Source organism: Psammomys obesus, unplaced genomic scaffold (assembly GCF_907164565.1).
Source record: "Psammomys obesus unplaced genomic scaffold, mPsaObe1.curated_primary_1811, whole genome shotgun sequence".
Classification (NCBI taxonomy): Eukaryota; Metazoa; Chordata; class Mammalia; order Rodentia; family Muridae; genus Psammomys; species Psammomys obesus.
The window spans coordinates 15144554-15172378 of NW_026596095.1; the positions used below are offsets into that span (position 1 = coordinate 15144554).

General features: G+C 40.4%; 1 protein-coding gene across 2 annotated transcripts; it reads right to left on the reverse strand.

Moving 5' to 3' along the window:
- Positions 1–10131: 10131 nt before the first annotated feature.
- On the reverse strand, positions 10132–26388 carry Larp7 (La ribonucleoprotein 7, transcriptional regulator). Of its 2 annotated transcripts, none has more exons than XM_055628331.1 (13): positions 26237–26388; positions 21026–21213; positions 20838–20938; positions 20652–20735; positions 20397–20561; positions 20223–20316; positions 19790–20143; positions 19566–19713; positions 17891–18042; positions 17148–17266; positions 14661–14820; positions 14401–14492; positions 10132–10478 (listed from the first exon to the last, which is right to left on the reverse strand). In XM_055628331.1, exons 2-13 carry the CDS (start codon positions 21210–21212, stop codon positions 10398–10400), a joined length of 1737 nt encoding a protein of 578 aa, XP_055484306.1. In that variant the 5' UTR covers position 21213; positions 26237–26388; the 3' UTR covers positions 10132–10397. The 2 variants fall into 2 exon arrangements, with proteins under 2 accessions (XP_055484306.1, XP_055484305.1); XM_055628330.1 differs by having other exon boundaries at positions 17148–17269.
- Positions 26389–27825: the final 1437 nt, after the last annotated feature.

A 27825-nucleotide genomic window follows, 5' to 3' on the forward strand; every position in this document is an offset into this window, starting at 1 on the left:
GAATCTGTCTTGCTGCTGATAGCTCTCTCTCTCCCCCACCAGTGTTTTCAAGCACACTTTGGAAGCAGATCATGAAGAGAAGCTTACCTCTGCTCTTTTCAGATCACTCGAAAGTATATAATCAGTAGAGAGGATATGTCAATAAAACGTGGTGGTTTGAGGTCAAAAGGATGGCCAAACCAAACATTTCTTCAAGCTGATGCAGGGTCTCCCAGTGGCAGGCTTGATCATCAACTCCATGACAAACATCACAATTGTAACCAGATCTAAGCAAAGCAGCTTTGACCGAGTATATAGCTTTCTCTCTCGCTTTTAGCCGGGAAGGAAATGAGGAGGGAGGTCCTATTTTAAAGGATGAGAGATCCTTTTCGCATAGATGCTGTAGACGGGAGAGTACACCGAGGAAGGAGTACACTGATAGAAGCAAATAGCTTTGTTCACAAGTGAATACGACACAGAGCAAACACAAGTAGAAGAAGGCCAATGGTGTGTAAGAGCTTGTTCTCTTACAGGCCTGTACCTTTCAGTCATGATAGAGCCTCAAGTGACTTCTTCAAAAATTAGTTTTACCGTTCTCCATAGTTAACCTCAGAAAACTGTGACAGTTGCAGTGCAGAGCCAGGACCTGAGATCTGACTGAAGAGAGAAAGTCTTATGTCTACTGCAGATCCACTGAAGCAAACCGCTGTGTGGGAACAGTTCAGCAAACTAGATAACATAACGCTTGCCTAGTATCCACAGGGCCCTGGATTCAGTACTCAGAACTATAAAAAATTACCAAGAGGGACTCATCATCTGGAACCAGATCTCTGCCTCTAATACATGTGCTCAGTGGGTACATCACCAGTTCCTGTGGGCTAGTGAAGGACAGGACAGGAAGGAGGAACAGACATCTATGCATCCAGTATATACATACATATACATGTGTGTGTACATATATATACACATATATATGCATATATACACATACATATCACTATCACTCACCTATTATGTACTCATTTTTAAAATACAGAAAGCTTACAGAAAAAAAAATAAGACTCTACATTGCATCAAATAATCTTGCCCACTAGATATTTCACTGGGTTAAAAATAAATAAATGTTTATGTACTATTTTTGTGGTATGTGGTGCGATATTTTTAAATTTGTCTTTCTGGGAATTAAACCTAGGGCCCTGTGGCAAATAGGCACACATTCTACCACTGACTGATGTGTGCATGCATGTGTGTGTGTGTGTGTGTGTGTGTGTGTGTGTGTGTGTAAGTTACACATATATGTAGGATCTTCTGCTTGTGCTTTTCTTTTTTAAATTTAATTTATTGTTATTATTATTTTGTTTTTCTAAACAAGGGTTTTCTGTGTAACCCTGGCTGTCCTGGACTCAATTTGTAGACCAGGCTGTCCTTGAACTCACAGAAATCTGCCTACTTCTGCCTCCCAAATGCTGGGATTAAAGGCTTATACCACCACACCAGGCATTGCTTGTACTTTTTCTATGGTATTTGAGGCTACTATATAGTGATTCCATGTATACATACCTGTATGCATGTTAATTTAGCCCATATATTTGTTACCTTTATGATTTATAATTTCTGAGTGTCTTCTGTATAAAATGCTTAAATTATGGTTCAATATGACAAGCAAAGGCAGTAATATTTGAAACTTCTCTTAAAGGCAACCTGTAGAGCAACCATGCAGGGAAATTTAGCTCAGATAACAAAGAAACAAAGGACTAGTCCCCATTCTGCAGAGATAACAGTCACTTAAATGTAACTTAGGAAATTAACAAGGACCATACTGAGAAGCACTGCAGAGCTCGAGCAATTAGAGAATGAGAAGTGATGGAGTGAAGACAATGAGAAAGCTACCAGAAGAAAAGGAAGTTTTGGTCAACAGAGGCAAATTAATGGGTAAGGACACATTGACAAAGAGTGGAGAAGGCATTCCAGGTTTAGTGAATGGCCTTTCTAAGGCCCAAGGAGAGAAACTAGCCAGTCATGTGCTGGGTGCTATCTGCCAATTAACTTGGCTGGAGAAGAAGGTCATGTTAGGGCATAACAAAAATGAGGTTGACAGCGAGCCCAGAGTACTAAACCCAGAAATACAGCAACCAGCAAACAAGAGATCTCAATGCATTCACAAAGAGGCAATGAGATCATGAAAACTACAGTATCCTGTAAGAAAACCCAAAAAACAAAAACCAAAAACAGCTGACACCAAGTAAATACTGTTATAGAAATACATCAATGGGTATGGGCAAAAGAAACAATTTGAAGCAGGATTGTTTATCATCATCATCGTCATTTTGTTTTGTTGTGTTTGAGACAGGATTTCCCCTTGTAGCCTGGCTGTCCTAGAACTCACTTTGTAGATCAGGCTGGCCTCAAACTCTGAAATCCACCTGCCTTTGCCTCGAGAATGCTTGGACTAAAGGTATGTGACACCATATCTTACTTGAAGCATGATTTTTTTATAAATAAGACTTACAGGAGCTATAGAGCTGGCTCTGCAGTTAAAAGTATTAGCTATTCTTTCAGAGAACCTGGCTTTGGTTCCCATCACCCACAATGCAAATTAAAAGTCTCCAGGAATTCTGGGGACCCAACACTGTTCTAGCCAGCGTAGGCACGAATGTACACATAACACAAAAATAAATATCTTACTTTGTATTCATTTATTTTTTTGAGACAGGGTCTCTCTTCTCTCTGTCTCTGTCTCTGTCTCTCTCTTGCTCTGACTGGTGGCCTGGAACTCTATAATAAGAACAAGCTGACCTCAAATTCACAGAAATCAGCTTGGCTCTGCCTCCCAAGTGCTGGGAATAAAGGCATACACCAACCAAGGCTGGCTAAACATTTTTTAAAGAATGAAAAGGATATTATTGTTTGTACTCATGCCTTTCTTATGCTGTTTTTTTTTTTTTTTGTACTTAATGTGTTTAGTGACTCTGCTATTTATCCTAACATAACAGTGGAGAACGATTCTAATGTAAATTATTTATGTTAGACAGTAACTCTTGCCACAGAATTAGCTTAGCCTTTCCTGAAAAATTGTCAGTGGGAACTAGTATCCTCTTTAGCTCAAGCCCTGTCCAACCAGAGAAGCCTGGGCCTTTCACAGGTGCCCTGAGCTACAACAAAGACAACTGCGCCTATACTCACGAGGCATTATCTTTCTTAAAAATTATGTATATGTGTGCGTCCATTTACATGTGGGAAAATATATATTCTGATTGAGTATATATAATCAGTGGAGATGCCCAGGAAAACCAGAAGTGTGTGTGTCGCACCTCATAGAGGTAGGGTTACAGGTAGCTGTGGGCCACCTGGTGTGAGTAGTGGGAGTCAAAGCCTTCCAGAGCAGCAGTCACTTAACTGCTGAGCTATCTCTCTAGCCCCTAAGTTGTAGCATTTTTAACTACAGCATGACCAAGATGAAATAGCTCTAAAAATCTTGAGGAAATGTGGTGCTATTCTGTGAAGCACAAAGCCAGTCTTCTTCTTGGGAAGCAAACAAACAAAGTTGATAATCATAAGAAGCCATTGCTAATGACCTATAATTGCAGGGAGGGCCACCTAACTCAGGAATCTGAGAGTGAACTGAAAAAAACGAGAACAAAACTGCAGAAATATTGCCAAGGCTTGCTAGCCCAGAGAGTGACTGATTACAGAGTGAAACCTTCCAGGGACCGAGAGCTGGAGACAGGAAACTCTTAAAAAGCATGTGTTTAATGCAGCTGCTTGGCTTTCTGGGAGGCAAACTGCTAAGTATTGAGAGGTATGGATGGAGAGTGAGTAACTGAGAGAGGAGAGGAAAGTGTAAAGACTTCACTGTAGATAAAACCAAAGAAGATCACTTAGTCTCTTCCCTAGCGACACTTACAGATCTTGCATTTCATCTTTTGTTCTCATTAATACCAGATTCATCTTGTGACAAAGAGGGACCTGAAACTAATATAGAGTCACCACACACACACATTTTTAACTGGCAAGTACTGTGTGTGGCACTCAGAGAGAGACAGAGGATAAGGAATGGAAAGTGGGGACATGGATTAGGAAAAGGGTAATAGTTTAATAGTCTGCTTAATGGAGACGTGAAAACACCCCCTTTAAGTTTTGGCATCTTCTCTTAGTGCAAATGCTAAAGCCCCACTGGAGCGCAGCATTAGATTTGATTGTACATGTTTTTTATGACTTGACTTTTCACATATGGGCATCCAGCTGAAGGGACAGAAAATTGTCTCTAATAATGGTGGGAAGTTGGCTCTGTTGGGCTTAAAGACTTAATCTTTTCTGCTGGTATAGTGGTTTCACGTGTATAAGGTAGGAGGAAGAAGCAGGAAAGTCAGTCTGAGCTAGCAAGACTGTGCCAGAGAAAAGAGAGAGAGAATGAGAATCTATTTAGCCTACTTTTAAGTTGCTACTTAAAGCAGAAAAGGAAGTTTAAAGGATGAAAGATATTTAAAATCATGAAATAATACATATTTAAATTTTCTGAAGTGATAGCAGAAGATAGTTTAGTTGGTAGAGTACTTGTGTAGCACAAATAAAGTCCTGGTTTCCTCCCAAGTACCATTTAAAAACAGGTGTGGATGTGCATACCTGCAATCTTAGCACTCAGGAGGTGGAGGGAAGAGGATCAGAGGTTCAAGGTCACCCTCTGCTTCATAAGAAGTTCAAGAACAGCATGGAATATGTGAAATTAACGGAATAACATAAAGAAAAAATTTTGTAGAGGAGTCTCCAAGTGTATTTGGGACCATGAGTTGTCTTTTGTATTTTGCATTGTGCTGTGTGTGTGTATGTGTGTGTTGTGTTAACTGTGGCCTATATTGGTTTCCAATTTTTTTTTAAAGGATTTATTTATTTATTACATATACAATGCCTGCACCCCAGAAAAGGGCATCAGATCTCATTATAGATGGTTGTGAGCCACCATGTGCTTGCTGGGAATTGAACTGATGACCTCAGAAAGCACAGACAGTGCTCCTAACCTCTGAGCCAGCTCTCCAGCCCCTGGCTTCCAATTTGAGGTCCTCACGCCTTGGGCTTCTTACTGTGTGCTGAGAGAACAGATTATATCATCATGTCTGGCTTGTTAGACCCATGTCAAATTTTCCCCCTTAAGACAGGATTTCTCCATGTAGTCCTGGCTGTCCTAGAGTCCTCTTTGTAGACCAGGCAGGCCGTTAACTCAAGAGATCTGCCTGCCTCTGCCTCCCAAGTGCTAGGACTAAAGGTATGCACCACCATTGCCTGGACATAATATCCTTAAGTACCACATACATTCTGCTAATTATCCATTGCTGTGTTCCAAGTCAATGAAAGTAACAGGCTTTTTTTTTTTTTTTTAAAGGTCAATGTGTTCATTTAGATTTTCTGTGACTATCTCTATGAGATAGTTCTAGTGATGTTTTGTGCTTCTACTATTTGTTTTGTGCTTCCAAATAAACTGCCTTGTTAGGTAATGGCCAAACTGAGTACATTTAAATTATTCAGAATGGCTCATGATCAAACCCAGACTGTCACAGATTCTGTGTAATTGCTCTGCTGTGGAGTATGGAGCTGGGCCATTGCTACTCTGGGAACTGGAAATAGGAGCTGCATTTTGAGGTGTGAGTACACACTCAACCCTGAAGCAGCTCCTACTATTGAGCCCTCTATAGTGGCTGAGGTGCTTGCAATTCCCTAGGGTGTACAGGATTGAAATATTTTTTTTAAAACAAAGATTTATTTATTTTATATAAATGAGTGCTCTGTTTTTATGCACACCAGAAGAGAAGAACAGATCCTGTTAAGGATGGTTGTGAGCCACCATGTGGTTGCTGGGAATTTAACTCAAGACCTCTGGAAGAGCAACCAGTGCTCTTAATCTCTGAGCCATCTCTCCAGTCCCCCAGGATTGAACTCTTGATCTATTTTTTCCTTAGATTTCATACAATAGTTTTAGAGCTCTCACAATAGTCTTTTCCCTTTCTTTAGCGTAGTAGTTACTTTCTGCATCTTGTAGTCAAAAGTATCATAAATAATGCAATTTATTCCTCATATGCTCTTAGCTACTTATTGAACAATTTAACATTTATTTGTGTGTGTGTGTGTGTGTGTGTGTGTGTGTGTGTGTGTGCATAAAGACGTGTATCTCCCTGTGTGTGTGTGTGTGTGTGTTTGTTTCTATTCCAGGGAACACATGTGAAAGTCTAAAGACAAGTTGTGGGAGTTGGTTCTCTTCTTCTACCATGGAGTTCTCAGAGAGATTGAACTCTGGTCCTCAGGTTTGTTAGTAGGCATCTTTACCTGCTGAGCCATTTTGCCTGTCTAATCTTGCATACACATGTAATTTTGTACATGCATTGCTATGTCCCACATTAGTCAAACCTTGCTTTGATGTGATAGGGTGATAAGAATGGAGCCAATGACAACCCAAGTTCGGCTTCAAAAGCTGGACAGACAGAAGCACTCCCATTATCTGTGTACTGAGGTTTCAGAAATGGCATGAGGACTTTGGGGCCAGCTGGCAGGAGCAGCTAGGATGGATTTATGTTTGGGGCAAAGCTGAACAGTGGACTTCTCAGAGAGATGACTCAAGGTCACATATGTATTATTGAGTAAACCTCAAATTTTCAGTTACTCTTAAAGGGATCTAAAATCAGAATGGCATTAAAAATCTTTGTGGGTTTAATGAAAAAGGTTAATTAGCATTATAGAAAATAAAGTTGAATTACACACACACACACACACACACACACACACACCAACTGTTTTTGTTTTGTTTTGTTTTTTTGAGACAGGGTTTCAAAAAACCCTGGCCTGGAACTTACTGTATAAACCAAGCTAGTCTTCAACACCCAGAAATGGCCTGCCTCTGCCTCCAGAATGCTAGGATGAAAGGCATATACTGCCATGTCTGGTTAGGAAAAACAAAAAAACAAAACAAACAAACAAACAAATATATATATAAACTTATATAAGCTCCTTTTCCTCTTCTTCTGATTTGGTTTTGTTTTTATTGTTTTTGTTCTCTTTTTGGGATAGAATTTTGTATAGTCTATGATGGTCTCAATCTGCTATGTATCCAGGGCTGGTCTTGAACTACTAATTTTCCTGCCTTTGTCTCTCCAGTGCTGGAAAGACCACAGATCTGCAGTTTTACAACTGGCTTAAGCTATAGTCCTTGTCTATTTTATTTTGTAATCAGATTTGAATGGAGCAGAAAGACAAGATTTTCTAATACTTTAGGTGAAGCTCTATAAAATGCAAATTATTTGGCCAGTCATTCCTATTACATTTAAAATCTCACTAAATTACTACATCCTGACTTCTTTAGCTGGCCCATCAGCTACCAAGATTAACTTTGAAATCCTCATTCAATTTTATTACATATCTTCTTTATATTAAAATAAGGATTAGATTGGAATATAAATCAATGTTTATTTGAGATATACTTATTTAAATTATTAAATAAATTAGAATTATTCAAGAAATAGTTAATCTAATTATCATGAGAGTTCAGGTGCCCTTGGAAGCAAAGGACATCAGGTCTTAATGCTGGAATAAAAGTTGTGAACTGCCGAATGTGGGTTCTGGGAACCAAACTCAGGTCTTCTGGAAGAGCAGTAGGAGAGCTCACCCACTGGAGGAGATCTCTGCAGAGCTGCCATGCTTATTTTAAAATAATTCTACACAATGAATCCCCCCAAATCAAAGGTCAGCCTGGTGCACATCAAGCAAGTACTCTATGACAGAGCTACAACCTCAGCCCTATATCATAATGACTTTTATGTAGTGAGAGAGGTGTATGCACATACATTCCCAAATCAACTGCAGATCAAAAGATAATGTCAAAACACTAAGGGCTGGAGAGATGGCTCAGCAGGTAGGAGTGCTTGCTGTCCAAGTGTGACAATCTGAGTGCTCCCTAAAACCATGGTGGAGAGAACAGATGCAGAAAAGTTGTCCTCTGATCTTCATATGCTCATGTGCGTACATTCAGACATACATGCTAAAACAAGAAAAAAAAGGGAGGAAAGGAAGAAGGAAAGAAAAGGTTATCAACGGAGTCTAGGCACAAAATCGTTCCTTGCATCTCCACATCAACTAAGTCTTTTGAAACAGTTTGGGATACTCTCATTTGATTCAGTAACTGTCAGTATAATCAGGCAAAGTCAATATTGACATCAATTTCAGCTGTATAAGTTCCCCTAAATCAACGTTGTCCAATCAAAACCTAATGTAAAGCAGGGCGTATTGTAGCAAATATCTGCAATTCTAGCACTTGCGAGGCAGAGGCAAGGGCAGACAGATGACTGCAATTTCAAGGTCAGCCAGGGGTCCACGGAAAGACAAAAAAACAAAAACAAAAGAAATGTGCACATATAATGAAAAATAAAATATCATTAAATTAAACCCCTCTCCAATCCATTTGGTCCACTGGACAAGTGCAAGTGATTATTCAAATAAAAAAAACTATGTTTTTTGTTTGTTTGTTTTTAGGCAGGGTTTCACCATATAACCCTGGCTGTATATATAAACACTCTGTAGAACGACCATATCTCCAACTCAAAGATGCACCTGTGCTGAGTGCGGGGATTAAAGGTAAGACCAGCTCTCTTAACATGACATCCTAAGAAAAAAAAAATTCAAGACATAAGTCTATATTCATAATACTTTAATTCATTTGGATTGGCTACATTTCTAGTGCTGATTAGCTATCCTAATAAACAACAAAGCCGAGTAATTACAAATTTATTTTATTTTTTTAAAGATTTATTACATATGCGGTGTTCTGCCTGCCTATACATCTGCATGCCACAAGGTAACAGATCTCACTATAGATGGTGGTGAGCCACCATATAGTTGCTGGGATTGAACTCAGGACTTTCGGAAGAGCAACCAGTGCTCTTAATCTCCGAGCCATTTCTCCAGCCCCCAAATTCACATTCAAAATTTTCAATTTTTGGGGGCTGGAGAGAAGGCTCAGTGGTTTAAGAGCACTGTCTGTTCTTCCAAAGGTCATGAGTTCAATTCCTGGCGACCACATGGTGGCTCACAACCATCTATAATGTGAATTGATTCCCTCTTCTGGCAGATGTAAATGCAGATAGAACACTCATATACATAAAATAATTATTTTAACTTTTATGTTTTCCATGCATGTATGTGTACCATATGAATGACTGGTGCCTTTTCTTTTAGTATGTTTTGTGTTTGTGTGTGATGGGGGAAGTAAAGTCCATATACAAATGGACTATCATGTGGGTTCCAGGGACTAAACTCAGCTCAAGCTTGGCAGCAAGTTGTTTTTTGCCCACTGAACCATCTTGCCAGATCCGCAGAAAGACATGTCTAACAAGCTTTCACTTTAAAAACTTTCTCCATAGTAAATGTTCAACAGTCAATGTAACCCTGGCTGTCCTGGGACTCTAGATTAGGCTGGCTTTGAACCTACAAAGCTCCACAGGCTTCTGCTTCTACCTCAACCAGCCCTGAATTTTGAAGTCTTTATATACTGGAGGTCCTTCAGTTATAAGCCTAAGGGGATGTAACAGTTGTTTCTAGGTATTCTGTTGCCGTGAGCACATGCATGCATACATATAACCCTGTGAAGGAAAAAGAAGGGATAGGCAACTTGCCAGGGTACTTATGTTTGGCAGTGATCAGCTGTTGTTTCCCAGCCAGTGAGTCAGAGTGAAGATGCCTGAGCACAGGCCTCACCCTGGGTCAACGACAGGGGAAGCAGAAATATGCTGAAACAGACATTCTACTTTAAGGAGCTTCTGATGGAGTCTAGGATCCCAGTCCTGCATAGGTGCTGTGAATATACTTCTGGAAAAATACAAACTTTAGTTCTCCCTAAGGTCGACTTCCAGACTCCAAGGTCATAGCACCTGGCACATAGTCTAAAATAAAATGTCTATTTAGGGAAAACAAACTCAATGCTCTTAAAATTCAACATCTTAATAAGAAGCATGATAGTTTGTTGTTCAAAGGAAGAGGAAATGAGAAAAAAAAGAAACAAAATATCTATATCTGCTAGCAGAAAAAAGGTACAACGGAAAAGTTATTTTAGTTTGCATCTAATATGTATTTTTATTTCTGCAATTATATATTTATTTTGTAAATAAAACAAAACAATAATGTTCAAAACACATTTATTTATGAAATCATTTGAAGCTGACTTGCATAATTTCAATATGAAGGGTAAGGGCATTCATTGAAAAAAATTGTGACATACAATGCATTTGTTATTAGAAAAGTCTTATTTACACATTGAGGAACAAAGGGTTTTTTTCCCTTTTCTTTCTTTCTTTTTTTTAATGCAGATCCCAGCAGAACATCCATCAAGCAGTCCTAGCATTCTAAGAACACTCCAGCAAGCGAAGGCCAAGCTGCCGTCCTTCTCAATCATACTCAGAGAATCGAATGTGCTGACTGGCTTGTTGAGTCTTGGCCAATCTAATCTTCTCAGCTTTGCTGATTAACTACAGAGAAAGAAGTGAGAAATTATGCCTTGAAAACTCCAAAATGAAAAAAAACAATCACCACTATGAAAGTTTTACAACAATCAGGCTGAATAGGATTTTTAAAAGCTGGAGGTAGAAAGACATGAGATCACTGTTTTGATTAAATCAATTTACAGAGAACTGGAAGAATTTTATGAAATAGACCTTACATCTTTGAAACTTCTATCTTCCTCCAGTTATGTTTCATTACTCACAATCTTTCAGCTGATATGTCACTCACTCCTCATTGTCATTTAACCTTTCTTACGAAGAGTCACAACTCAGCATTATTTTGTACAACCTCTGGACTTGGATATTAATTACTAAGACTTAATGGTATGGGACCCTTCATTACATTGTGATTAAAGATTTACATATTATTTGAATGAGATGTGATGTTTCTGGGCTGTGTACTACTCAAGTTTCCTTTACAACCCATTTACAGGTAAATGTTACCAGAGACAGAGGAATCTGAGAGGTCAAGGCCAGACTAACCTATAGGGTGTGACCCTGTTCTCAGATAAACAAACCAAGAAAACAAAGAAAACCTGTTTACTGGAAAGATAATTTCAAGCAGAGTGATAGGACTATAGTGCAAGGCAATTCCATACATTTATTTATTCACTCATTTTGTTGTTGTTGTGACAGGGTTTCTCTGTGTATCCCTGGCTGTTCGGGAACTTGCTCTGTAAACCAGGTTGGCCTGGACATCAGAGATCCACATGCCTCTGTCTCAAGGTACTAGGATAAAAGGCATGTGCCAGCATGTCCAGCTAATCAATCAATCTATGTATCTATCTATGTATCTATCTATGTATCTATCTATCTATCTATCTATCTATCAATCAATCAATCTATCCATCTATCTTTGAGCAAAAATCTTATTTTGTAGTCCTGGCTGGCCTGGATCCTACTCTATAGACCAGGGTGCCCTGAGTTTTGGCATTTAAGGTGTGTACCACCACACCGGGCTATCTTCCTTCACTCTACCCCACATATGACATAACTCTTTTGTTGAGTCAGGGTCTCCCTGTGTAGCATTGGCTGTCCTGGAACCACAAACTCACAGCAGTCCGTCAGCCTCTGCCTCCCTTGTTTTCTTAATAGCACCTTTGTTATCTAAGACACTTGGGAAGAAACATGAAGTTTTCACAATTCAAGGTGCGCAGCACCATGCTTGGCTCATGTTACAATTCTTTTGTGCCAATTACACCTTCTAAAAGCTTAAAATTTGCTTTACAAATAAAGCAAAACCCCCTTACTATTAAGATCTGTCTTTATTAAAGGAGAAAATAATTTTGTTCTTGAAACATAGGGCAACAGATTGCAGCATTCCCAAAGCAGTTGTTGCTCTTTTCTGCAGTGGGTCTCTGTGTAACCAAAGCTGGTTTGAAGATCACTCTTCTGTGCCCTGAGAGCAAACTACTGCACCAGACAGCTACAAGTTTCCTTAACAGAAAGACTCTTATAGGTCTTAAAAATATGAGGCCCAGGACGTGGAAGTAGCTGAGTCGGTAGTTCTTGTCTAGAATATACAACGTCCTAGGTTTGACCGCTGAACACCAGGTAAGTGCAGGTGAGAGCAGGGTAATCAGAGCAGCAAGGTCGTTCTCAGCTACACAGTGAGCCTGAGGTCAGCATGAGATACCACAGACCTTGTCTCAATCATTCAATCCATGAATAAAATCTAATGTACCGGACTGACAAGAGGCTATGACATGATTCAATTAAGACACTGTTTACAAGTGGCAGAAGTGAAAAATTCTAGCTAGCCTAGCACATGAATGATGCTATTCCCAAACACAAATTCTAACTTCAGCTGGGTAACATACAGCAGATATGCCAGTAGAAAAGGCCATTTTGATTAAAAAGAAGACAAATATCTAAAAACTGTGGGATAAGGGTAGTTGCTTCAAAGCCTGACAACAGGAGTTTTATGCTTAGGACTCATATGATAGAGGAAGGGCGAGTCCAGCAAGCTGCCCTTTAGCTTTCACATGCATGCTGAGGTACCCGCACACCCACGTAAAATTTACATACAATTAAAAAAATTAAAGAACATTCAAAAACTAAAGTGAATTAAAAAAGCTTTACCTCCGGGCTGGGAGAGAAAGAGCAGCAAGGGCAGCAAGACCACAGTGTCGAGTCCTGACTTACAAGGGCTTAGAATTAAAGCGCATCCCACCAAGAAAAAACAAGCCTTTCTCCTTTGGCAGATCCTTCCTTCCGTTCCTAATCCTCTGAGAACTCATTTACATGTGCCTCGTTTTCATCTGTAAACACCTATGCAGAACTAAACATTTACTGACTCCTCTTTCTACAGACTCAACGGGGTTGAGGCTCCCACAATGGGTCCTGCTTCATAGCATGAAAAGTAAGAACTAAGAACTAAAGACTAAGAATACAAGCACTCTTCCTCACTCAAGATGGATTAGTGTCTAGTGGGGAAACCACAAGGTATCTGTCATATCAGGAAGGAATTCAGGTCAGAATCACTGAAATTCGGCCATTGTTCCCCATGCACTTAATTCCCATCACTGCAGCCCAGAATGCTGCACTTCTGAACTCTTGGGCGGAGGTAGAAGCGGCCAGCTTTAATGTTCTGTGCCATACTGGCATTGTCCATGGGCAAGCAAAGGGAGAACAGGAGACTTGTTATCCATGCCTATCACTCTGTGTGGAGGATGGGCCTGACAGTCAGAGGGCTTTAGCTCTGAAGGAGGCCAGTGGCAGAAGCAGCACTCACTTAACACCCTTAAGGAGCTGAGCTTAATCTCCAGCAGCAGGAAACAAGTTAGATCAGCAAAAGGTTTTGGTTCCTTTTCTCCTAGCAAGCCTCCAACACCATGTGCTTTGTGTGGTAGGTGGCTCCCCTGTATTTCAGTCTGTTAAGTGAGCGAGCTTTACTACCTAGATCATGCTAGCAACCCTGATAATGAAGCAAGTCAGAACAAGTTGTTGTTCTAGTATAATTTTATAAAATATGTCCATGTTTCTTTGCCTGATACTAAGATGAATACTGATAATTTTCTAAAATCAAAAATATTTTATTACTAGTTAAAAACAGAATAGACAATTCAAAGGAAATGTCACAGCAATTACAAAAATAAGTATTACTGAACCAATTACAGTTCAGTTACCAGTTCTGAATTACTGATGTGAACATCTGAACATCTCAAACCAGTTTTGAAATTTACACCTCCAAGATGAAAAAGTGCCAAGGATGAAAGAGGCTTCCCCATCTCAGCAAAATCAGAAAAAAACAAAAACAAAAAACTCCTCAAAGAACAATGGATGCAAATGTCCTATGAATTTTGCCTTGGTGAGTTTTTCATTTGTGTTTCTTTGGCATTTATGACTGACAGGGACATTTGCACCAGGGCCGGCCTTGAACTCAAGAGATATGCCTGCCTTTGTCCCCCCCAGAGTGCTGGGATTACAGGTGTGTGCCACCTTGCCTGGCTGCCTTCAAAGTTCTTAAGAAGTTAAACATAATAATCTGGTTCAAAGAATAAACATATCCTCAGTGAATCATACATTAGGCTAATTACCACAGAATAAAATTGTTGAATGACTCGGTTTCTTTTAATTATTTCAGTTTGCTCATGCCACTGACTGATTATCAGAAAAATAACAACACTTCTCACAGCCCAGAAACCTTAATCTGTCTATCTTCTCTGCAGAAGACAATCTTTCTACAGGTACTTATCCAAAACTACAAAACCCTGTGACCCCAAATCAAGACTGTGTATATTTAAAAGGCCATTACAATTATGGGTCCTTGTGGGCAAAGGACCTTCGCGTCATGTATTCCTAAAGCAGGAGAAATCTGTATTCTCAGCTGGGAAACTCAAAGTGAACTCATCCTCGCCTACCACTGTCAGAACAAGCATTGTCTCACCTTCTCCGTGCCTCTCTTCTTTTCCCGAGGTTGATTAAGTTTGGCCTGTCTATCAACCAAAATCTTCTGCCAGTACCTCTGCTCATGATCACCTGAACAAGGAAAAGCACGGATCACTGAGTATAAAGATACAAATCCCAATCTCAGCAGCAGGAGAATGTTTGGGGGAAGAATGTTAGGTCCACTCGCTCAATGAAGAGCAAGTGAAACAGTTACCTATAATGATAACTGTTTACTAAATAAACACAATCAGGTTTTACCAGAAAGGACCTCCAGGCTCCAACTGTGCTTCTTTCTAATTTCAGCCTGTGCGTTCATTACTGCCTGAGCATCCTCGGGAGTTTTGAACCGGGCATGGCATTCAGTATCTCCTTCCAGCAAGTCAACATAAACAACTTCTGAGATGGTGGCCAGAATATCCTACACGGGTAAGAAGTATGAGAACTTAAAATCAACACTTACGATGTTTGACAATAAATGAATGTAGACACAGAAATTGTCATGTAAATATATAAAATACTTCTAAAACATACAGAAAGACTCTTGAAATACTTAAACAAAAATGAGAAGCAATTTAACAACAAACTTTTATCTTACATGATATTAAAAGTCTATCTGTAAAATAAGAGCTGACAGTGGGGCTCAGGTAAGGACAAGATTTGTAGCATGGAATATAAATGACCCCTCCCCCAGCAATCTGGAAGCAGGTTAGTTTAAGGAAGATTAAAAGAAAAGACAGGATTGGAGAAGTTTATTTTCACTCACCTACACAAGTGTGACTTAGAATACACGGAACCATCTTTCAACATTTTACAATAGCCAACAGAAATCCTAGGAGTCTTGAGTAGATTTACTGAAACACAGCCTGACAGCTCTCAGTTTTAGATAAAATACCTAAGTAACCTTTTCTAAGCAAGCTGAGGTCACCCAGAGAGGGAACAGTTTTACCTATAACACCTGCTGTGAGGGAAAAAAATTGATTAAGAATGCAGGCATTTCCTTAATTAGACCTCACAGCAGGTTTCCCACAGAACACAATGCATTTATGCAGGAATGTCACAGTAATTTTAATTGTCAAATTTCATTCATTAACATTAAAGAAATAAACTCTGCAGTTTAGAGAAGATTTTGGAAATATTTAATTGTAGCATAAAAATGAATAAAGATTTGCGAGTCTTTAGAAGAAAGGAACAAGTCTCAATTCACTCAACACCTAATACACAGAAATATCAGAACATCCTTACTAAAAAATGTTTGCTTAATCAAGGAAAAAAAAAGAGAGACTTATACCTGGGATGTTTTTATCCAGTTAATCGTACTCATTAAAATACATAGCAAGAGATCGGTCTGTAGTGAGTTGATGAAACTGTAATGTGTACCCTGGTAATGGTAAGACTTTTATAACTGATTTTCAGATAGCTTAGAGTATTCCAGTTCAAAAGATATTTACTACACATCCATTACAAAGTCAGGCTGATCTCCTAACTGAAAACCCACTAATGACAAATCAGCTCGTTAATCAGTAACAAGCAACAGAGTTCAGTTTTTGTTTCAGAAAGACTAAGTGATTACTACGGAACTCTCAGCTGCTGCACAAACACATTCTGTGTGCGCTTGGGACTGAAGGCAGGTCTCCCTCTTGCAAAGCAAGTGCTTACTGACATCTGTTTAGCTTTTTAATCTAAATTCAGTATTGTTAACATATTTTCAGACATAAGCTAAATGAATTTGGAATTGGCAAACACTTTATCAATATCAAAAAGAAAATTTATGTCTTATTACAGTTACAGGATTTAAAATAGAATACACATCACACAACAGTGAAAAAAAAAATCACCTCGTTTTTGCAGTTAAAAAGGGTGATTAGAATTGTGCTGCAGTTCTATAAAAAACTAAAACAACATAATACATAGTAGTAAATGCTGTAAGATGTTAAAAGTAATTAGAAAATTAATAGAACACTTTTATACAGTATAAAATAATGTTATTGGAGAATGTTGGGATGCTGAAACAGGAGGAGTGCCAGCCTAGGCCAAATGAGTTAAGACAGGCCATTCTACAAAACAAAACACAATGTCTCAGAAAAACAACAAAAGGAATGGTCATCAGGGAACCTCAGTCCTGACGAATATATAAATCTATAAATTCAGCAGCTGGCTTCAAGACAAGACAGTAGCAGGTCATTACAACTTTAAAAAGTAACCTCTGAACATGTCTATTGTTAAACAGATCTTTAAAAAGTAAAGGTGGCACATGCCTTTAATGCCAGCACTTGGGAGGCAGAAGCAGGTGGATTTCTGTGAGATCAAGGCCAGCCTGGTCTATAGTGGGAACTCCAGGCCTGCCACTGGTATTACACAGAGAAACCCCGCTTCAAAAAATAATCACACAAACAAACAACAAAGGCACCATATATCTTTTTAAACCTCTTAAAATGGTAAAAACTCTTTCAAAGCATAATACTAAATACATAACATATTATTTAAACAACTGCTAGTTAGGATCACTATATAGCTCTCCATTGAACTACACAGCCATCAACTACTAGTGACACAGAAAACAAAGGTGTTCAGGCTGTTAGAGGTTAAGTCTTATTTTCTGAGGACTTTGGTATTTAGATTAAATCCAAGAGTTACCACAGACTCAGACTCTACAAGCACTTTATCCAAGAGGTCCAAATTCTAACTGGGTTTGTTTCATTTTCCATATTATTTTAAGACATTTCACACAGGGCTAACAACTATTACCCTGACTTGTTTCCTGCCAGGTAGAGGCTCTGTGCTGACGATCTTCACAATCACTCCAGTCACGAACTGTGGCCCTTGTGCAGTCATCTTCTCCTGGGCGGAGCACTCTGGATGGCTGCCTGCTGAGGTGAAGAGGAAAGGGCCAGAGATAACTGTCCCACACCTGACATTTTCCACAAGGAGCACTACTCTGCAACAGCAGTAGTGAGCTCAGGCTCAATTAAATAACTTAGAACTTCTGTAATTCTAAATTAATATTAAGGCATAACATTACTCATCTGGAATCAACATGGAAATAAAATGCATAGTATCTGTGAACAAAACTTCAACAAAGATATATGCCAATATAAACATAAGGGTATTAAAAACATACTATTCAAATGTGAGAATCTGTATAATTTGTAAGAACTTCAAACCTTTATTAATACTACAATCCATAAAAATAGTGCTTTTCTATGTTCCTGCTCTGTGCACATCATCCTGTAAGACCACGGTTACTCCCACCTCCAGGCCCTCCTGAGTAAGTTCCCTGGGAATGGAGGGAAGAGGCAGGCTGGAAACAGCCCACTCTTTATTATGAACACTTCCAATTTAAAGTTGTTTTTTTTTTCTGGTAGTGGTTCAACTTATAGCTGGGGAAACCACTCTATCACTGCAGTAAAGCCACCCCTGAAAATATTTGTAGAGTAAACGCAGCATCTTCAGTGTACTGTAACAACAAACGCCATTCCAGTGAGCGTCACCTTTTCCATTCTCCACTCCAGACTTATTAGGCGCACTACAGTCTGTTTCCATTGCTGACTCCAATTTTATTTGAGATATTGTTTTTTTTAGAGAAGCCATGCTAGCTTTTTGCAGTGCCAAATACTCTTTTTTCAAATCCATCCATTCAGTTCTGCAAAACAAAATAAATTGAACTACTGAAATAGTGATAGATATTGAAATAGTGAAATAGTAATGATTTAATTAAAAACTTGAAGTTGATCTAAATATGTAGTAACTCCCCCCAAACTTTCCTTTTTTTTTTAAGCACACACTCAATTTACTTTTTAAGTAATACATCTATCTTGCAAACCCACAAAGCAAGTTTCTTTTCCTTAACATTCAGGTAAAATGCTTGAATTTCCCAGCTGTTTCTAATAGTTTTAGTTGTAAAATAAAATTTTTGAGTTACTTTCCTTAAGTAACACTCACTAAATTAGGCAACTTTGGGGAAAAGTGAGAGACTAAAATTCAAAGATTTGTCAAATTGCTTCCAATTTGAGAGATAACATTCCTTAGGATTTACTTGAATCAAAAGGAATTTCTAAGAAGAAAAAAACACCCCATGGAAGCAATTTATTTATTTACATACATTTAACATGTAGATGTCTCTTCAAACAGTTAGGGCTCCTCCAGAGAGAGGCACAACGCACCTCCTGGCTCAGTGGGAGCACCCATTGTTACCCTAATCTGTGCCATCAAACAGGGAGATAGGAGATTTTTTTCAGGAGGGTATCTTGTGGTAATGGTTTTAGCAGTTAACATTGACATCTGTTTACTTCAAAAAAGGAAAAAAAAAAAAAAATCCAGAGCTACCCAGGATGCTCAGGATCTACTTTCCCTGAGAGCCGATACATTAAAATAACAAAGGGTCTTGTAATGATTCTCTGAGATAGAAAGCCAAAAGGAATTCAGCAGTTAGAGTCGTATAAATAGAAGGGTCTGAAAGTCAGTGTCTTTCACCCTCCCAGCTGAGAGCAAGATTTCTTCTGAGCAAGGTAAACTGTATTTCCGTAATCCGTCGTTTTATTTTCCCCGTGGGATTGTTTATACATTTTGAAAAGTTGCCTCGGGTGGGTTCCCTTCAACTTTAACATGGGAGTGCTTTCTGTCTCATTTAAAAAAGAGTAAGTGCTTTCATGTTTTAGTAGAAGTGAATTCAATGCACTCCGCAGTAGAACACGCCAACTTGTGACTGGGAGTCCCCTCTGCTTTAACATGGGGTACTTGCTGGGTTACACAGTAGTAAGTGCTTCCATGTTTCAGTGGAGGTGCCTTCCGAACCCGTCAGCGTCTTCTTAGTGACTGGGCTCCCCATCACTTAAACGTGGACGTACTTGCTTTGGAACTAAGGAAGTAAGTGCTTCCATGTTTTGGTGATGGTAAGTTTTCCTTTTACATTCTCGGGACTTAAGAATGCCACTGACGTCTGCTTAAGGGGCCTCCTTTACTTTAACATGGAGGCGCTTGCTGTGCCTTTAAAAAATAAGTGCTTCCATGTTTGAGTGTGGTGGCTCCTACAAAACCCTCATTGTACTGCCTATGGACATCGGCCGCCACTGTTGCTAATATGCAACTCTGTTGTACAGAAATTGGAATTGCACTTTAGCAATGGTGATGGCCTGGTGTCGGTGGCCACGGAGAACGGGCACTTACTTGGACAGCACTCTCAACGGTATAACTTCTTCGCCCATTTTGTGTCTCTCCTTATGCTTCTTCTTATGCTTCCTTTTCACTTTTGAGAGCGAATCATCTTTTCTCTCTCCAGTCTCCTTCTCCTCCTCAGTAGAGCAGAATTCTAAGTCTAAAAAAAAGATAATCCCTTAAGACTGGTTGTGAAGCAGGTAAACTATTTGCACTTCTAATCCTATTGACAGTACCTCTGCTTTCCTTGGAGACCTCAGAAGCTGCTTCACCAGCGACATCCTTCTGAGCTCTCTTCCTCACTTTTGGCTTGGGGGCTAGGCAGTCTTCGTCCTCAGCGCTGCTCCTCTCCCTCTTTCCTACTCTGCCTTCAGGTAAGATGGATGTTTCGGCCTTGTCCCGTTTTTTCTTTTTCTTTGCAGGTGGCTTTGGAGGTTCAGGGGTTTCTGCCTCGGAACCCTCGGAGGCAGTCCTAGGTCTCTTAGCTTTACACACAGCCATGCTGCTTGTATCCACAGTTAACTCTTTCGCCTGTACACTGTCTTCCTTCTTTATTCTGCCTTTTTTCTTTTTCTTTTTTTTCTTCTCTTCTGTAACAACAATGTTCACATAGTTTTTATTCTCTGTAAGCTCCAGTTTTGAACATTTCCCGTGTAAGTAGGCACTCACCAGCTACGCGTAAGGAAGGAATGGGCTTGTTTTTCACAGTCTTGGGGAATATGCCGGGCTTTCTTGGGGCCTCTTCAGGCGGGTTGTTAAGAAACTGAAACAATTGCAGAATATTAATTTATTGCTAATATCACGTGTTTCTTTTCACTTACAGGGTCCCTCAGATGCACGTACCTCAATGGCTTTTGCTGCTTGCTCTTTTGTTTCAAACTCCACAAAGGCAAATCCCTTAGGATCCCCAGTAGATTTGTAATGTGGAATACTTATGTAAACAACATTGCCACACTTCCCAAATACTCTCTCAATCCAGCTATGAGTGACGTTTTTGGGGAGTAACTCCTATAATAAATCACAGGTGGTATGATACTTTATATGATACATAAATTTATAAACAATAAATTATAATTAGAATTTGGTGTCTTTTCTTACCACATACACTGTGCGTTCTTCTTCATCCTTTGGCCTGTCACCTAGGGGTTTTTTCCTCCTAATTCTGGTCCCTTCTAAGTCCAACTTTAAAAAGTAAGGTTCATAAATTGTTTAATAATTGTACAAATATAACGTGCAAATACATTAATAAAATGGTAAAGATAATTATGAAAATTTTATACCTACCTCTACAACAGACGAGCTTTTCAATGCTCTGGCTATTAGCTTCCCATCAGTGGTCAGCTTCTTCATTTTGTTAAAGGACACCAGAAGAGAGATGTCCACATCTAGATCATAGCATAAGACATTGTGAACTGTCAGCTGCTCCTCTCCTCTCCCCCCCCCCCCTGGCAGTTAAGATAAAGATAACTTACATCCATCTCTAGATTTTTCGATTTGCTCTCGGAGAAACCTGTCCTTGTGAAGGTTTGCATCTCCAAACCAGAAGTCCACTTGCTTAGCAATATCTGCAAGCACTTGTTTAACCCGCGACCGCTTCTTTTTTTCTTCTTTTCTCTTCTCAGTGCTTTCTTCCATAGTTTTTTTGTTTTCAGTTTCCATTCTGTAAATATAGAAATGTTAAATTATGTAAACATTGATTGTCCACAAGTTTTTCTGGATATGGCAAAAACAAAACCTGATGTAAAAATGCTAAGTAAGCTCCAGATGAGTTTTGTATTTGTACCTTTCCTCCCGGGACACAAGCCTTCCTGCTGTCCGACTGGTACTGTTGCTAGCCACAGAAACAGAGTGATGCACCTCACTCAAAAGCAAAGCATGCATTTCCACAGGATGTTTTCAGTCAAGTGCAAGTTTTTTTTTTTTTCCCCCTTTTTTGAAGATAATATGTATGTAAAATATTCTGCTTGCAGGTACACCTGAATGCCAGGAGAGGGCACCAGGTCTCAGATGGTTGTGAGCCACCATGTGGTTGCTGGAAATTGAACTCAGGACCTCTGGAAGAGCAAGTAGTGCTCTTAACTTCATATAAGTAATAAGACACCTACTTGAGACACAAAATGCAGATAGCTACATATAGCTACAGATAGCTACATATAGCTATCCGAATAAATGTTTGGTTAAAAAAGGTGAATTTGTATAATGGGAGGCCTCATCTCAGATCTTCAGTTTCAACCTCCTGTCAGGCTCTCACTCCTATCATACTAAGGGAACTCCAATGAGCTCACTGACTGCTTGGCCTCAATGCTTACATGACCTCCGAGTCAGGAATTCCTCCCTTGCAATATGTTCTTCATATAGCTCTTAAGAGTTTTCCTTTTCTAGATCCTTCTGTGTCTATGACTAACTAGACTCCTATCTTGGCCTCTCATCTTTCTATCCATTCTGAGGTCCTGGCTATTCAGCATTGGGCTCTATACCTTACAAACCATTCTCCCATTACAACAGTCAATTGTACACTTGACTGTACATTTGTTATTTAGAGGATATCTCAAACTTAATAAAACCAGAATTCTAACATTTAAAATTTTTTACCCCTTTGAGAAATACCAACTATAAAACAGAGAGTAAAACTAGAAAGAACTCTCATTTCCTCTTTCCTCATATTCAGTTTATTAGCAGTTGTACTAGCACTGGTTTTAAAGTACATCCTAAACATTAAAACTTCTTATTTCTAATAAACCATTTGGTCCAAGTTATTATCATGTCTCACATGAACTAATCCAAGATCTTCCTTAATAGTCTGCTTGCTTCTAACACTGTTTTCTTATGATCAATTTCCAATATAGCACAATCACTTAACTGTGTAAATCAGGACAACTCTTTGTATAAAAGTCCACAGACCTTACAGTGGTTTATGAGGTCCTATTATGATCTGACCTGGACTCGTTTCTCCAACTTTATTTTCTACAATTCTTTCCACCAGACTTATATCAACCCTAAGCTCCTTGAATTTGTTGAAGCCATTTCTGTCTCTAAACCTTTGTTCTTTCTGCTGTTTGTTTCCCCAACACCCCTATATAGCTTAGTTATTCACCCAGATCTGTGAATATCACTGTCTCAGAGGCTTTTTCTTTCCAACGTAAAATAATCGCCAATCTGAACCACACACCAAGCTTTCTTTCTATGCTTACCACTATCTGGACTTGGGGTTTCGTTACCTATCTACCCCACCATAATCTAAACATAGAGGCAGAGGTTTTAATTTGATCACTACATTTTTGTGAAGTTGTTACATATATTTAAAAGTACCTATAGCTGGGCATGGTGGTACACACCTAAATCCCAGCACTCATGAGGCCCTGGCACATGGACCTCTGTGAGTCTGAAGCCAGCTTGGTCTATATAATAAGGTATAAAGCATTTCAAATCATTTTTTAAGGTGGTAAGGTACAAAACAATGAATACAGACTACAATGATCACAGAGCAGGCTCCATGATAATGGTTAGTTATAAAGGGCAGTCCTTTTCACTGTCAAAACCTACCGTGTACAGCAGTGGTTCTCAACCTGTGGGCCATGACATCTTTGGGATTCACACATAGATATTTCCATTACAATTCCTAACAGTAGCAAAATGACAGTTATGAGGTAGCAAAATAATTTCATGGTTGGGGTCACCACTACATGAGGATCTGTTAAAGGGCTGCAGTGTTAGGAAGGTTGAGAACCACGGCTCTAAGGCACAGCGGAATGTACAGCTATACCACATCTGTTAGATCTAAAGCGGAGCAGACAGAACTGCAGAAACAGGCTGTCACATCATCCCCCCACTGCGTTAGCCCCCAGGCCTTCCTGGCTGTGTCCCTGACGGTTACTTAGTCCAGTTCAGGACATCAAATACACCTTCACTTTAGAACAAGTTACAGACTGAACAGAAAGTCACACAAACTATAGAACAATTTAGCCTCCCTACTCCAGGCCTGAAGAAAACTAGTTAGTTACCTAGGTTACAGAGGCCCCTAATCTTCACCCACTTCTGTCTTTCTCCCTAATGCTGGAAACAGGGATAAGACCCATGGGACCCCACATCACAGGCAAATATCCTACCACTGAACCATTTCTTAGTCCTTACTACACTCCTAATGCTGTTTGTACGTTCCAAAGGTAATGTGGTATACTGTCATCCCACACATCCTAAAGGAAATTTATTCTTTCCTATCAAAGCCTATTTATGCTAATGCTAACACTATTATCCACCAAGCTGACCAAGCCACCTCCATAATGTGTTTGAAAGTTTGTCATCTCTGTGGTCCATAAAATGTGGACACAGTATTATCTTCTTAAGAGAGTTACTATGAAGATTATTGAAAATGTCATTGAAGCACTTAAAAATGCTGCTATAGAAAGGTCTGCAGAGCATGGCTCAGCAGTTAAGAGCAATGGTTGCTCTTCCAGAGGTCCTGAGTTCAAGTCCCAGCAACCACATGGTGGATGACAACCATCTCTAATGTGATCTGATGACCCCTTTGGCATGCAGGTATACATACATAAACAAATAAGTAAATAAACAAACAAATAAATCTATTAAAAAGAGAGAGAGAGAATACTCATTGCGCTTGCAGAAGACACAAGTTCAGTTTCTAGTATGACATCAAAGCCCACAACCTTCTTAAACTCTAGCTCCAGAGGATCCAAAGAATTCCTCTAACCTCTGTGGGCCTGTGGTACACATATACACATTCATGCAAATATATACATAAGTTTTTTTAAAAAAAAAAAAAGACTCAAAGGAAAAAAAAAAAAAGCTGCTCTGGAGCTTTAAATCCTACCAATTTGATCTCTGAAATGGCTCTCACTGCAATTTACTGTTCTGCACGGCTGCCATTAGAATATGAGGAGTTTACAACATGCTCTAGAGGTTTACAGAGGTTATTTTTACAGTGTCCCCTGTCCATAACACTGATATAGCTTGTGAAGTTTATTTCTCAACTTGCAACATTAGTCATTCCTTATTAATTTTTCTGTGGTATCAGAAATATACTGTGAAATTGGTGTGGTGACACACACCTTTAATCCTAGCACTCAGGAGGCAGAGGCAGGTGGATCTCTTGAGTTGGAGGCCAGCTTGCTTTACACAGAGAGTTCCAGGACAGCCTGCAACTCCCCCCAGGCCCCATCAAAAAACACATGGTCTTTGAATAGAGAATAAAAATTACTGTGTAAAAAATGTCATTTACTTAATATACATTGTCCTAAATCTTGACAATCCTACTAAGTAGTTTCTTTCAACTTATTTGCTTTTTTGTTTTGGTTTTTTGAGACAAGGTTTCTGTGTAGCCTTGGGTATCCTGGACTTGCTTTGTAGACCAGGCTGACCTTGAACTTGCAGAGATCCACCTGTCTCTATCTCCCACAGTGCTGGGATTACAGGCTTGCGCCAGCAGGCCGGGGCTTTTCTTTCAATTTTAAAAAAGGGGGCTGAAAGGTTCTGCAATTTGGTCAAAGCTGCTGGGTAAGCAAACACTGCCCACCTTTTAGAAGCTTCTACAGTTTGTCACCATTCATACTATACTCTGACCCAGGAATTCTTAATCTGAAGTCCTTGACATTTCAGGTGAGTTTCAAGAAATTTTAGGAATCCATAAGTCAACTTCATGCTTATACGAATACGGTAAAATTAAGTGCTACAAATCCATTCAAAGGAACAAAGACCAGATCGATATTCAATAGAAAGTTGAAATGAATTAACAGATACTGGTCAAGCAGTAACTAAATACATCCTACTTGGGCAAACGTGATTTTCATTTTTATGATTCTCAACAAGTTATAAGGTTGTAATACTGTCATAATCTGGAAAGTGAACTATACTAGATATAAACTTAAAAAAATTTTTTTTCAATTTCAAAATCAGTTTTTGCTTGTAAAATCATACACAAAGTGTTTGCATGGGTGCACGTAGAATTTCCAAAGAAATCGACCATAACATTTTTCAGGTTATGAACAAAAAGAGGGCACTCAAAGAGAACCAAAGTTGTAGTCATGGCAAGACTATTTTCAAAGGTGGCAAAACACTTAGCGGCTTGGATCTTTCCCGCGAATGATCTTCTAGTTTTATAAAGCCATTCGATTTCGCACCAAACACCCACCCCGCCCCACTACTCCCGGCAGTCTCATTTCTGCAGGACTTCCATCCTCAAGGAAAGTTCCACGCGTGTGTTCCCTCGGTTTCCCAGAAACGCACTCGGAGAACCTAACTGCATCATTTATTGTTAGTCCCTTCCACAGCGGCATTGTCTACAGGAGGCCGAAACGGCGGAAGGCTTGCAAAAGAAAAGACTTCAGTCTTAGACTGCAAACACTGCTGCCTCTGGGCAGCCGAAGCTCAAAGCCGACCTCCCAACGTGCACGGTCCCTTTCCAGGCAGACGCCCCCCGAGAAGCCGGGCGTGCCCCAAACCTCCCAAAACCAAGCTCGGCACGCCCCCTCCCCACGAAAATCGGAACTGCAAGGGCCGCCAGGGAACTGCGCGTGCGCACAGATGTGCGTCGCCACACCAACGGACCAGTGGGAGGGGGGCGGGCCGGGCCGGGCCACGCATGGTGGGATGGACCTCGAGAGACCGGCCTGAGGGGAGTTTACAACCTCACGGGGTCTGGGCGGCCCTGCAGGCCCTTTGCGACTTACTCCGTTCGCGTCCCCAAAGCCACGGTCAACTCTGTGTTCTTCCACGCTTTCCGCCTCCCGCTCCTTGCAGTCGGCGTAAATTCGCGTCATCCGACGAGCGACGCGCTCCTCTCGGCTCCCCGCGGAAAACCGGGTCTGAGGCCCGGCGTTCGTCGCCGACGTCGTGGGCGACGCCCCCCGGGGGCGGGATCAGGGGGGGAAAAGGGAGCGCGGCGGCGACCGGCGTTCTATTGGTGGTTTGCGAACGGCGGGGCCTCGGCGGTTCCGTCCCTGCTTGATGACGTAGCGCGAGTTCGCGGGAGAAATTCGAAAGTGGATTTATGTGTCCCCGAGCAGGTGAGAGGGAGGCTCTCTCCGGGTTTACTAGGGAGGGGACGGTGGCTAGTCCGGGGGGCATGGCGCGGTTGGGAGAGCATGGGCACTGACCTCCCTCCACAGAAGCGACCCGTGGGCGCCGCTGGAAGGCCGGGCCCGGCCGTCCCCGTCGAGCCCCATCCCGGTCGTGATTGTTGGAGGGGCTGACGAAGAACCGAGGCTCCACTGTTAGTTAGTGACACCAAACCTTGACTTGTCAGATCTTGGCAGGTGGGAGCTATGTTTCTTTTAGCTGTTTGTACTGGTGGTTTAGGAGGATGTTCGTGGTTTGGAAACTTGGCTGGTTTGGGCCGTGCTGGGGAGCGAACCTAGGGCTTTTTGCTTGCTGGGTAAGTGCTCTCCCTCTGAGCTACTGTAGCAGCTTTTCTCTAAAAGCAAGGTCATGCCCTAGCTTCCTGCTGTCTTCGTGGAAAGCTCTCCTCAGCGGAACAGAAGGTTGTGTGCATCACGAATAGACCCTAAAATGTTCATTACTAACCAGTTGTCCGGTATCGATCAGGTCATGGCTCTGGAACCGCATGAAGATAGGTGTGCTCAAGAGTGTGCTTTGGCATCTATATTCAGTTCACCGTCGATTGCAGGTTTCAGAGTTTGACCATATATTTTTCTCCAGTAACAGGATAGTCACAACAGTTGCTGCAGCACTGTTCAAAAGATTTTTCTTCCTGGATGTGGTGGCGTATTGCCTGTAATATACCAGCTACTCCAGAGGTCAAGACAGGACGATTGTGTGACTTGAACAGATCCTGTTTCAAACAAACAGAATGAACTGGACGTGTGTAAGCACCGTTACCTACCTTGCATAAGACCCTGTTATTAGCCCCTAGCACTGAGGAAAATAAAGGGGGGGAAAAAGATGGTTCCTTGCAGAGGAATTATATAATGTTTATTTGGTCCTAGGATGCTGTCACATTGACTAAGGTATATATAGTCAGCCCTCTGTGTTTTTAATTTCTGTATGTGAATTCATCCAACTTTAGACTGGAAATATCCAGAAAAAAATCGTCAGTACTGAACATGTAGGGTTTTTTTTGTTTTTTGTTTTGGTTTTTTTTTTTTTTTTTTTTTTTTTTTGTTATCTTTTTTTGTTGTTGTTTCCTTTTTAGACTGTGTTTATCTATGTAGTCCTGGCTGTCCTGGAGCTCTCTATGTAGAGTAGGCAGCCAGGCTGGCCTTGAGCTCACAGAGATCAACCTGACTCATTCTCCTGTGCC

Bases quoted from the DNA above. Each gene is read 5' to 3' on its own strand.
- Larp7 (XM_055628330.1), bottom strand. From the start codon at position 21,212: ATGGAAACTGAAAACAAAAAAACTATGGAAGAAAGCACTGAGAAGAGA. The intron at 20,736-20,837 runs GTAGGTATAAAA...TACTTTTTAAAG, and splicing joins AAAGCTCGTCTGTTGTAGAG to TTGGACTTAGAAGGGACCAG. The intron at 18,043-19,565 runs GTAAGTGCCCGT...TTTGTTTTGCAG, and splicing joins CCGTTGAGAGTGCTGTCCAA to AACTGAATGGATGGATTTGA.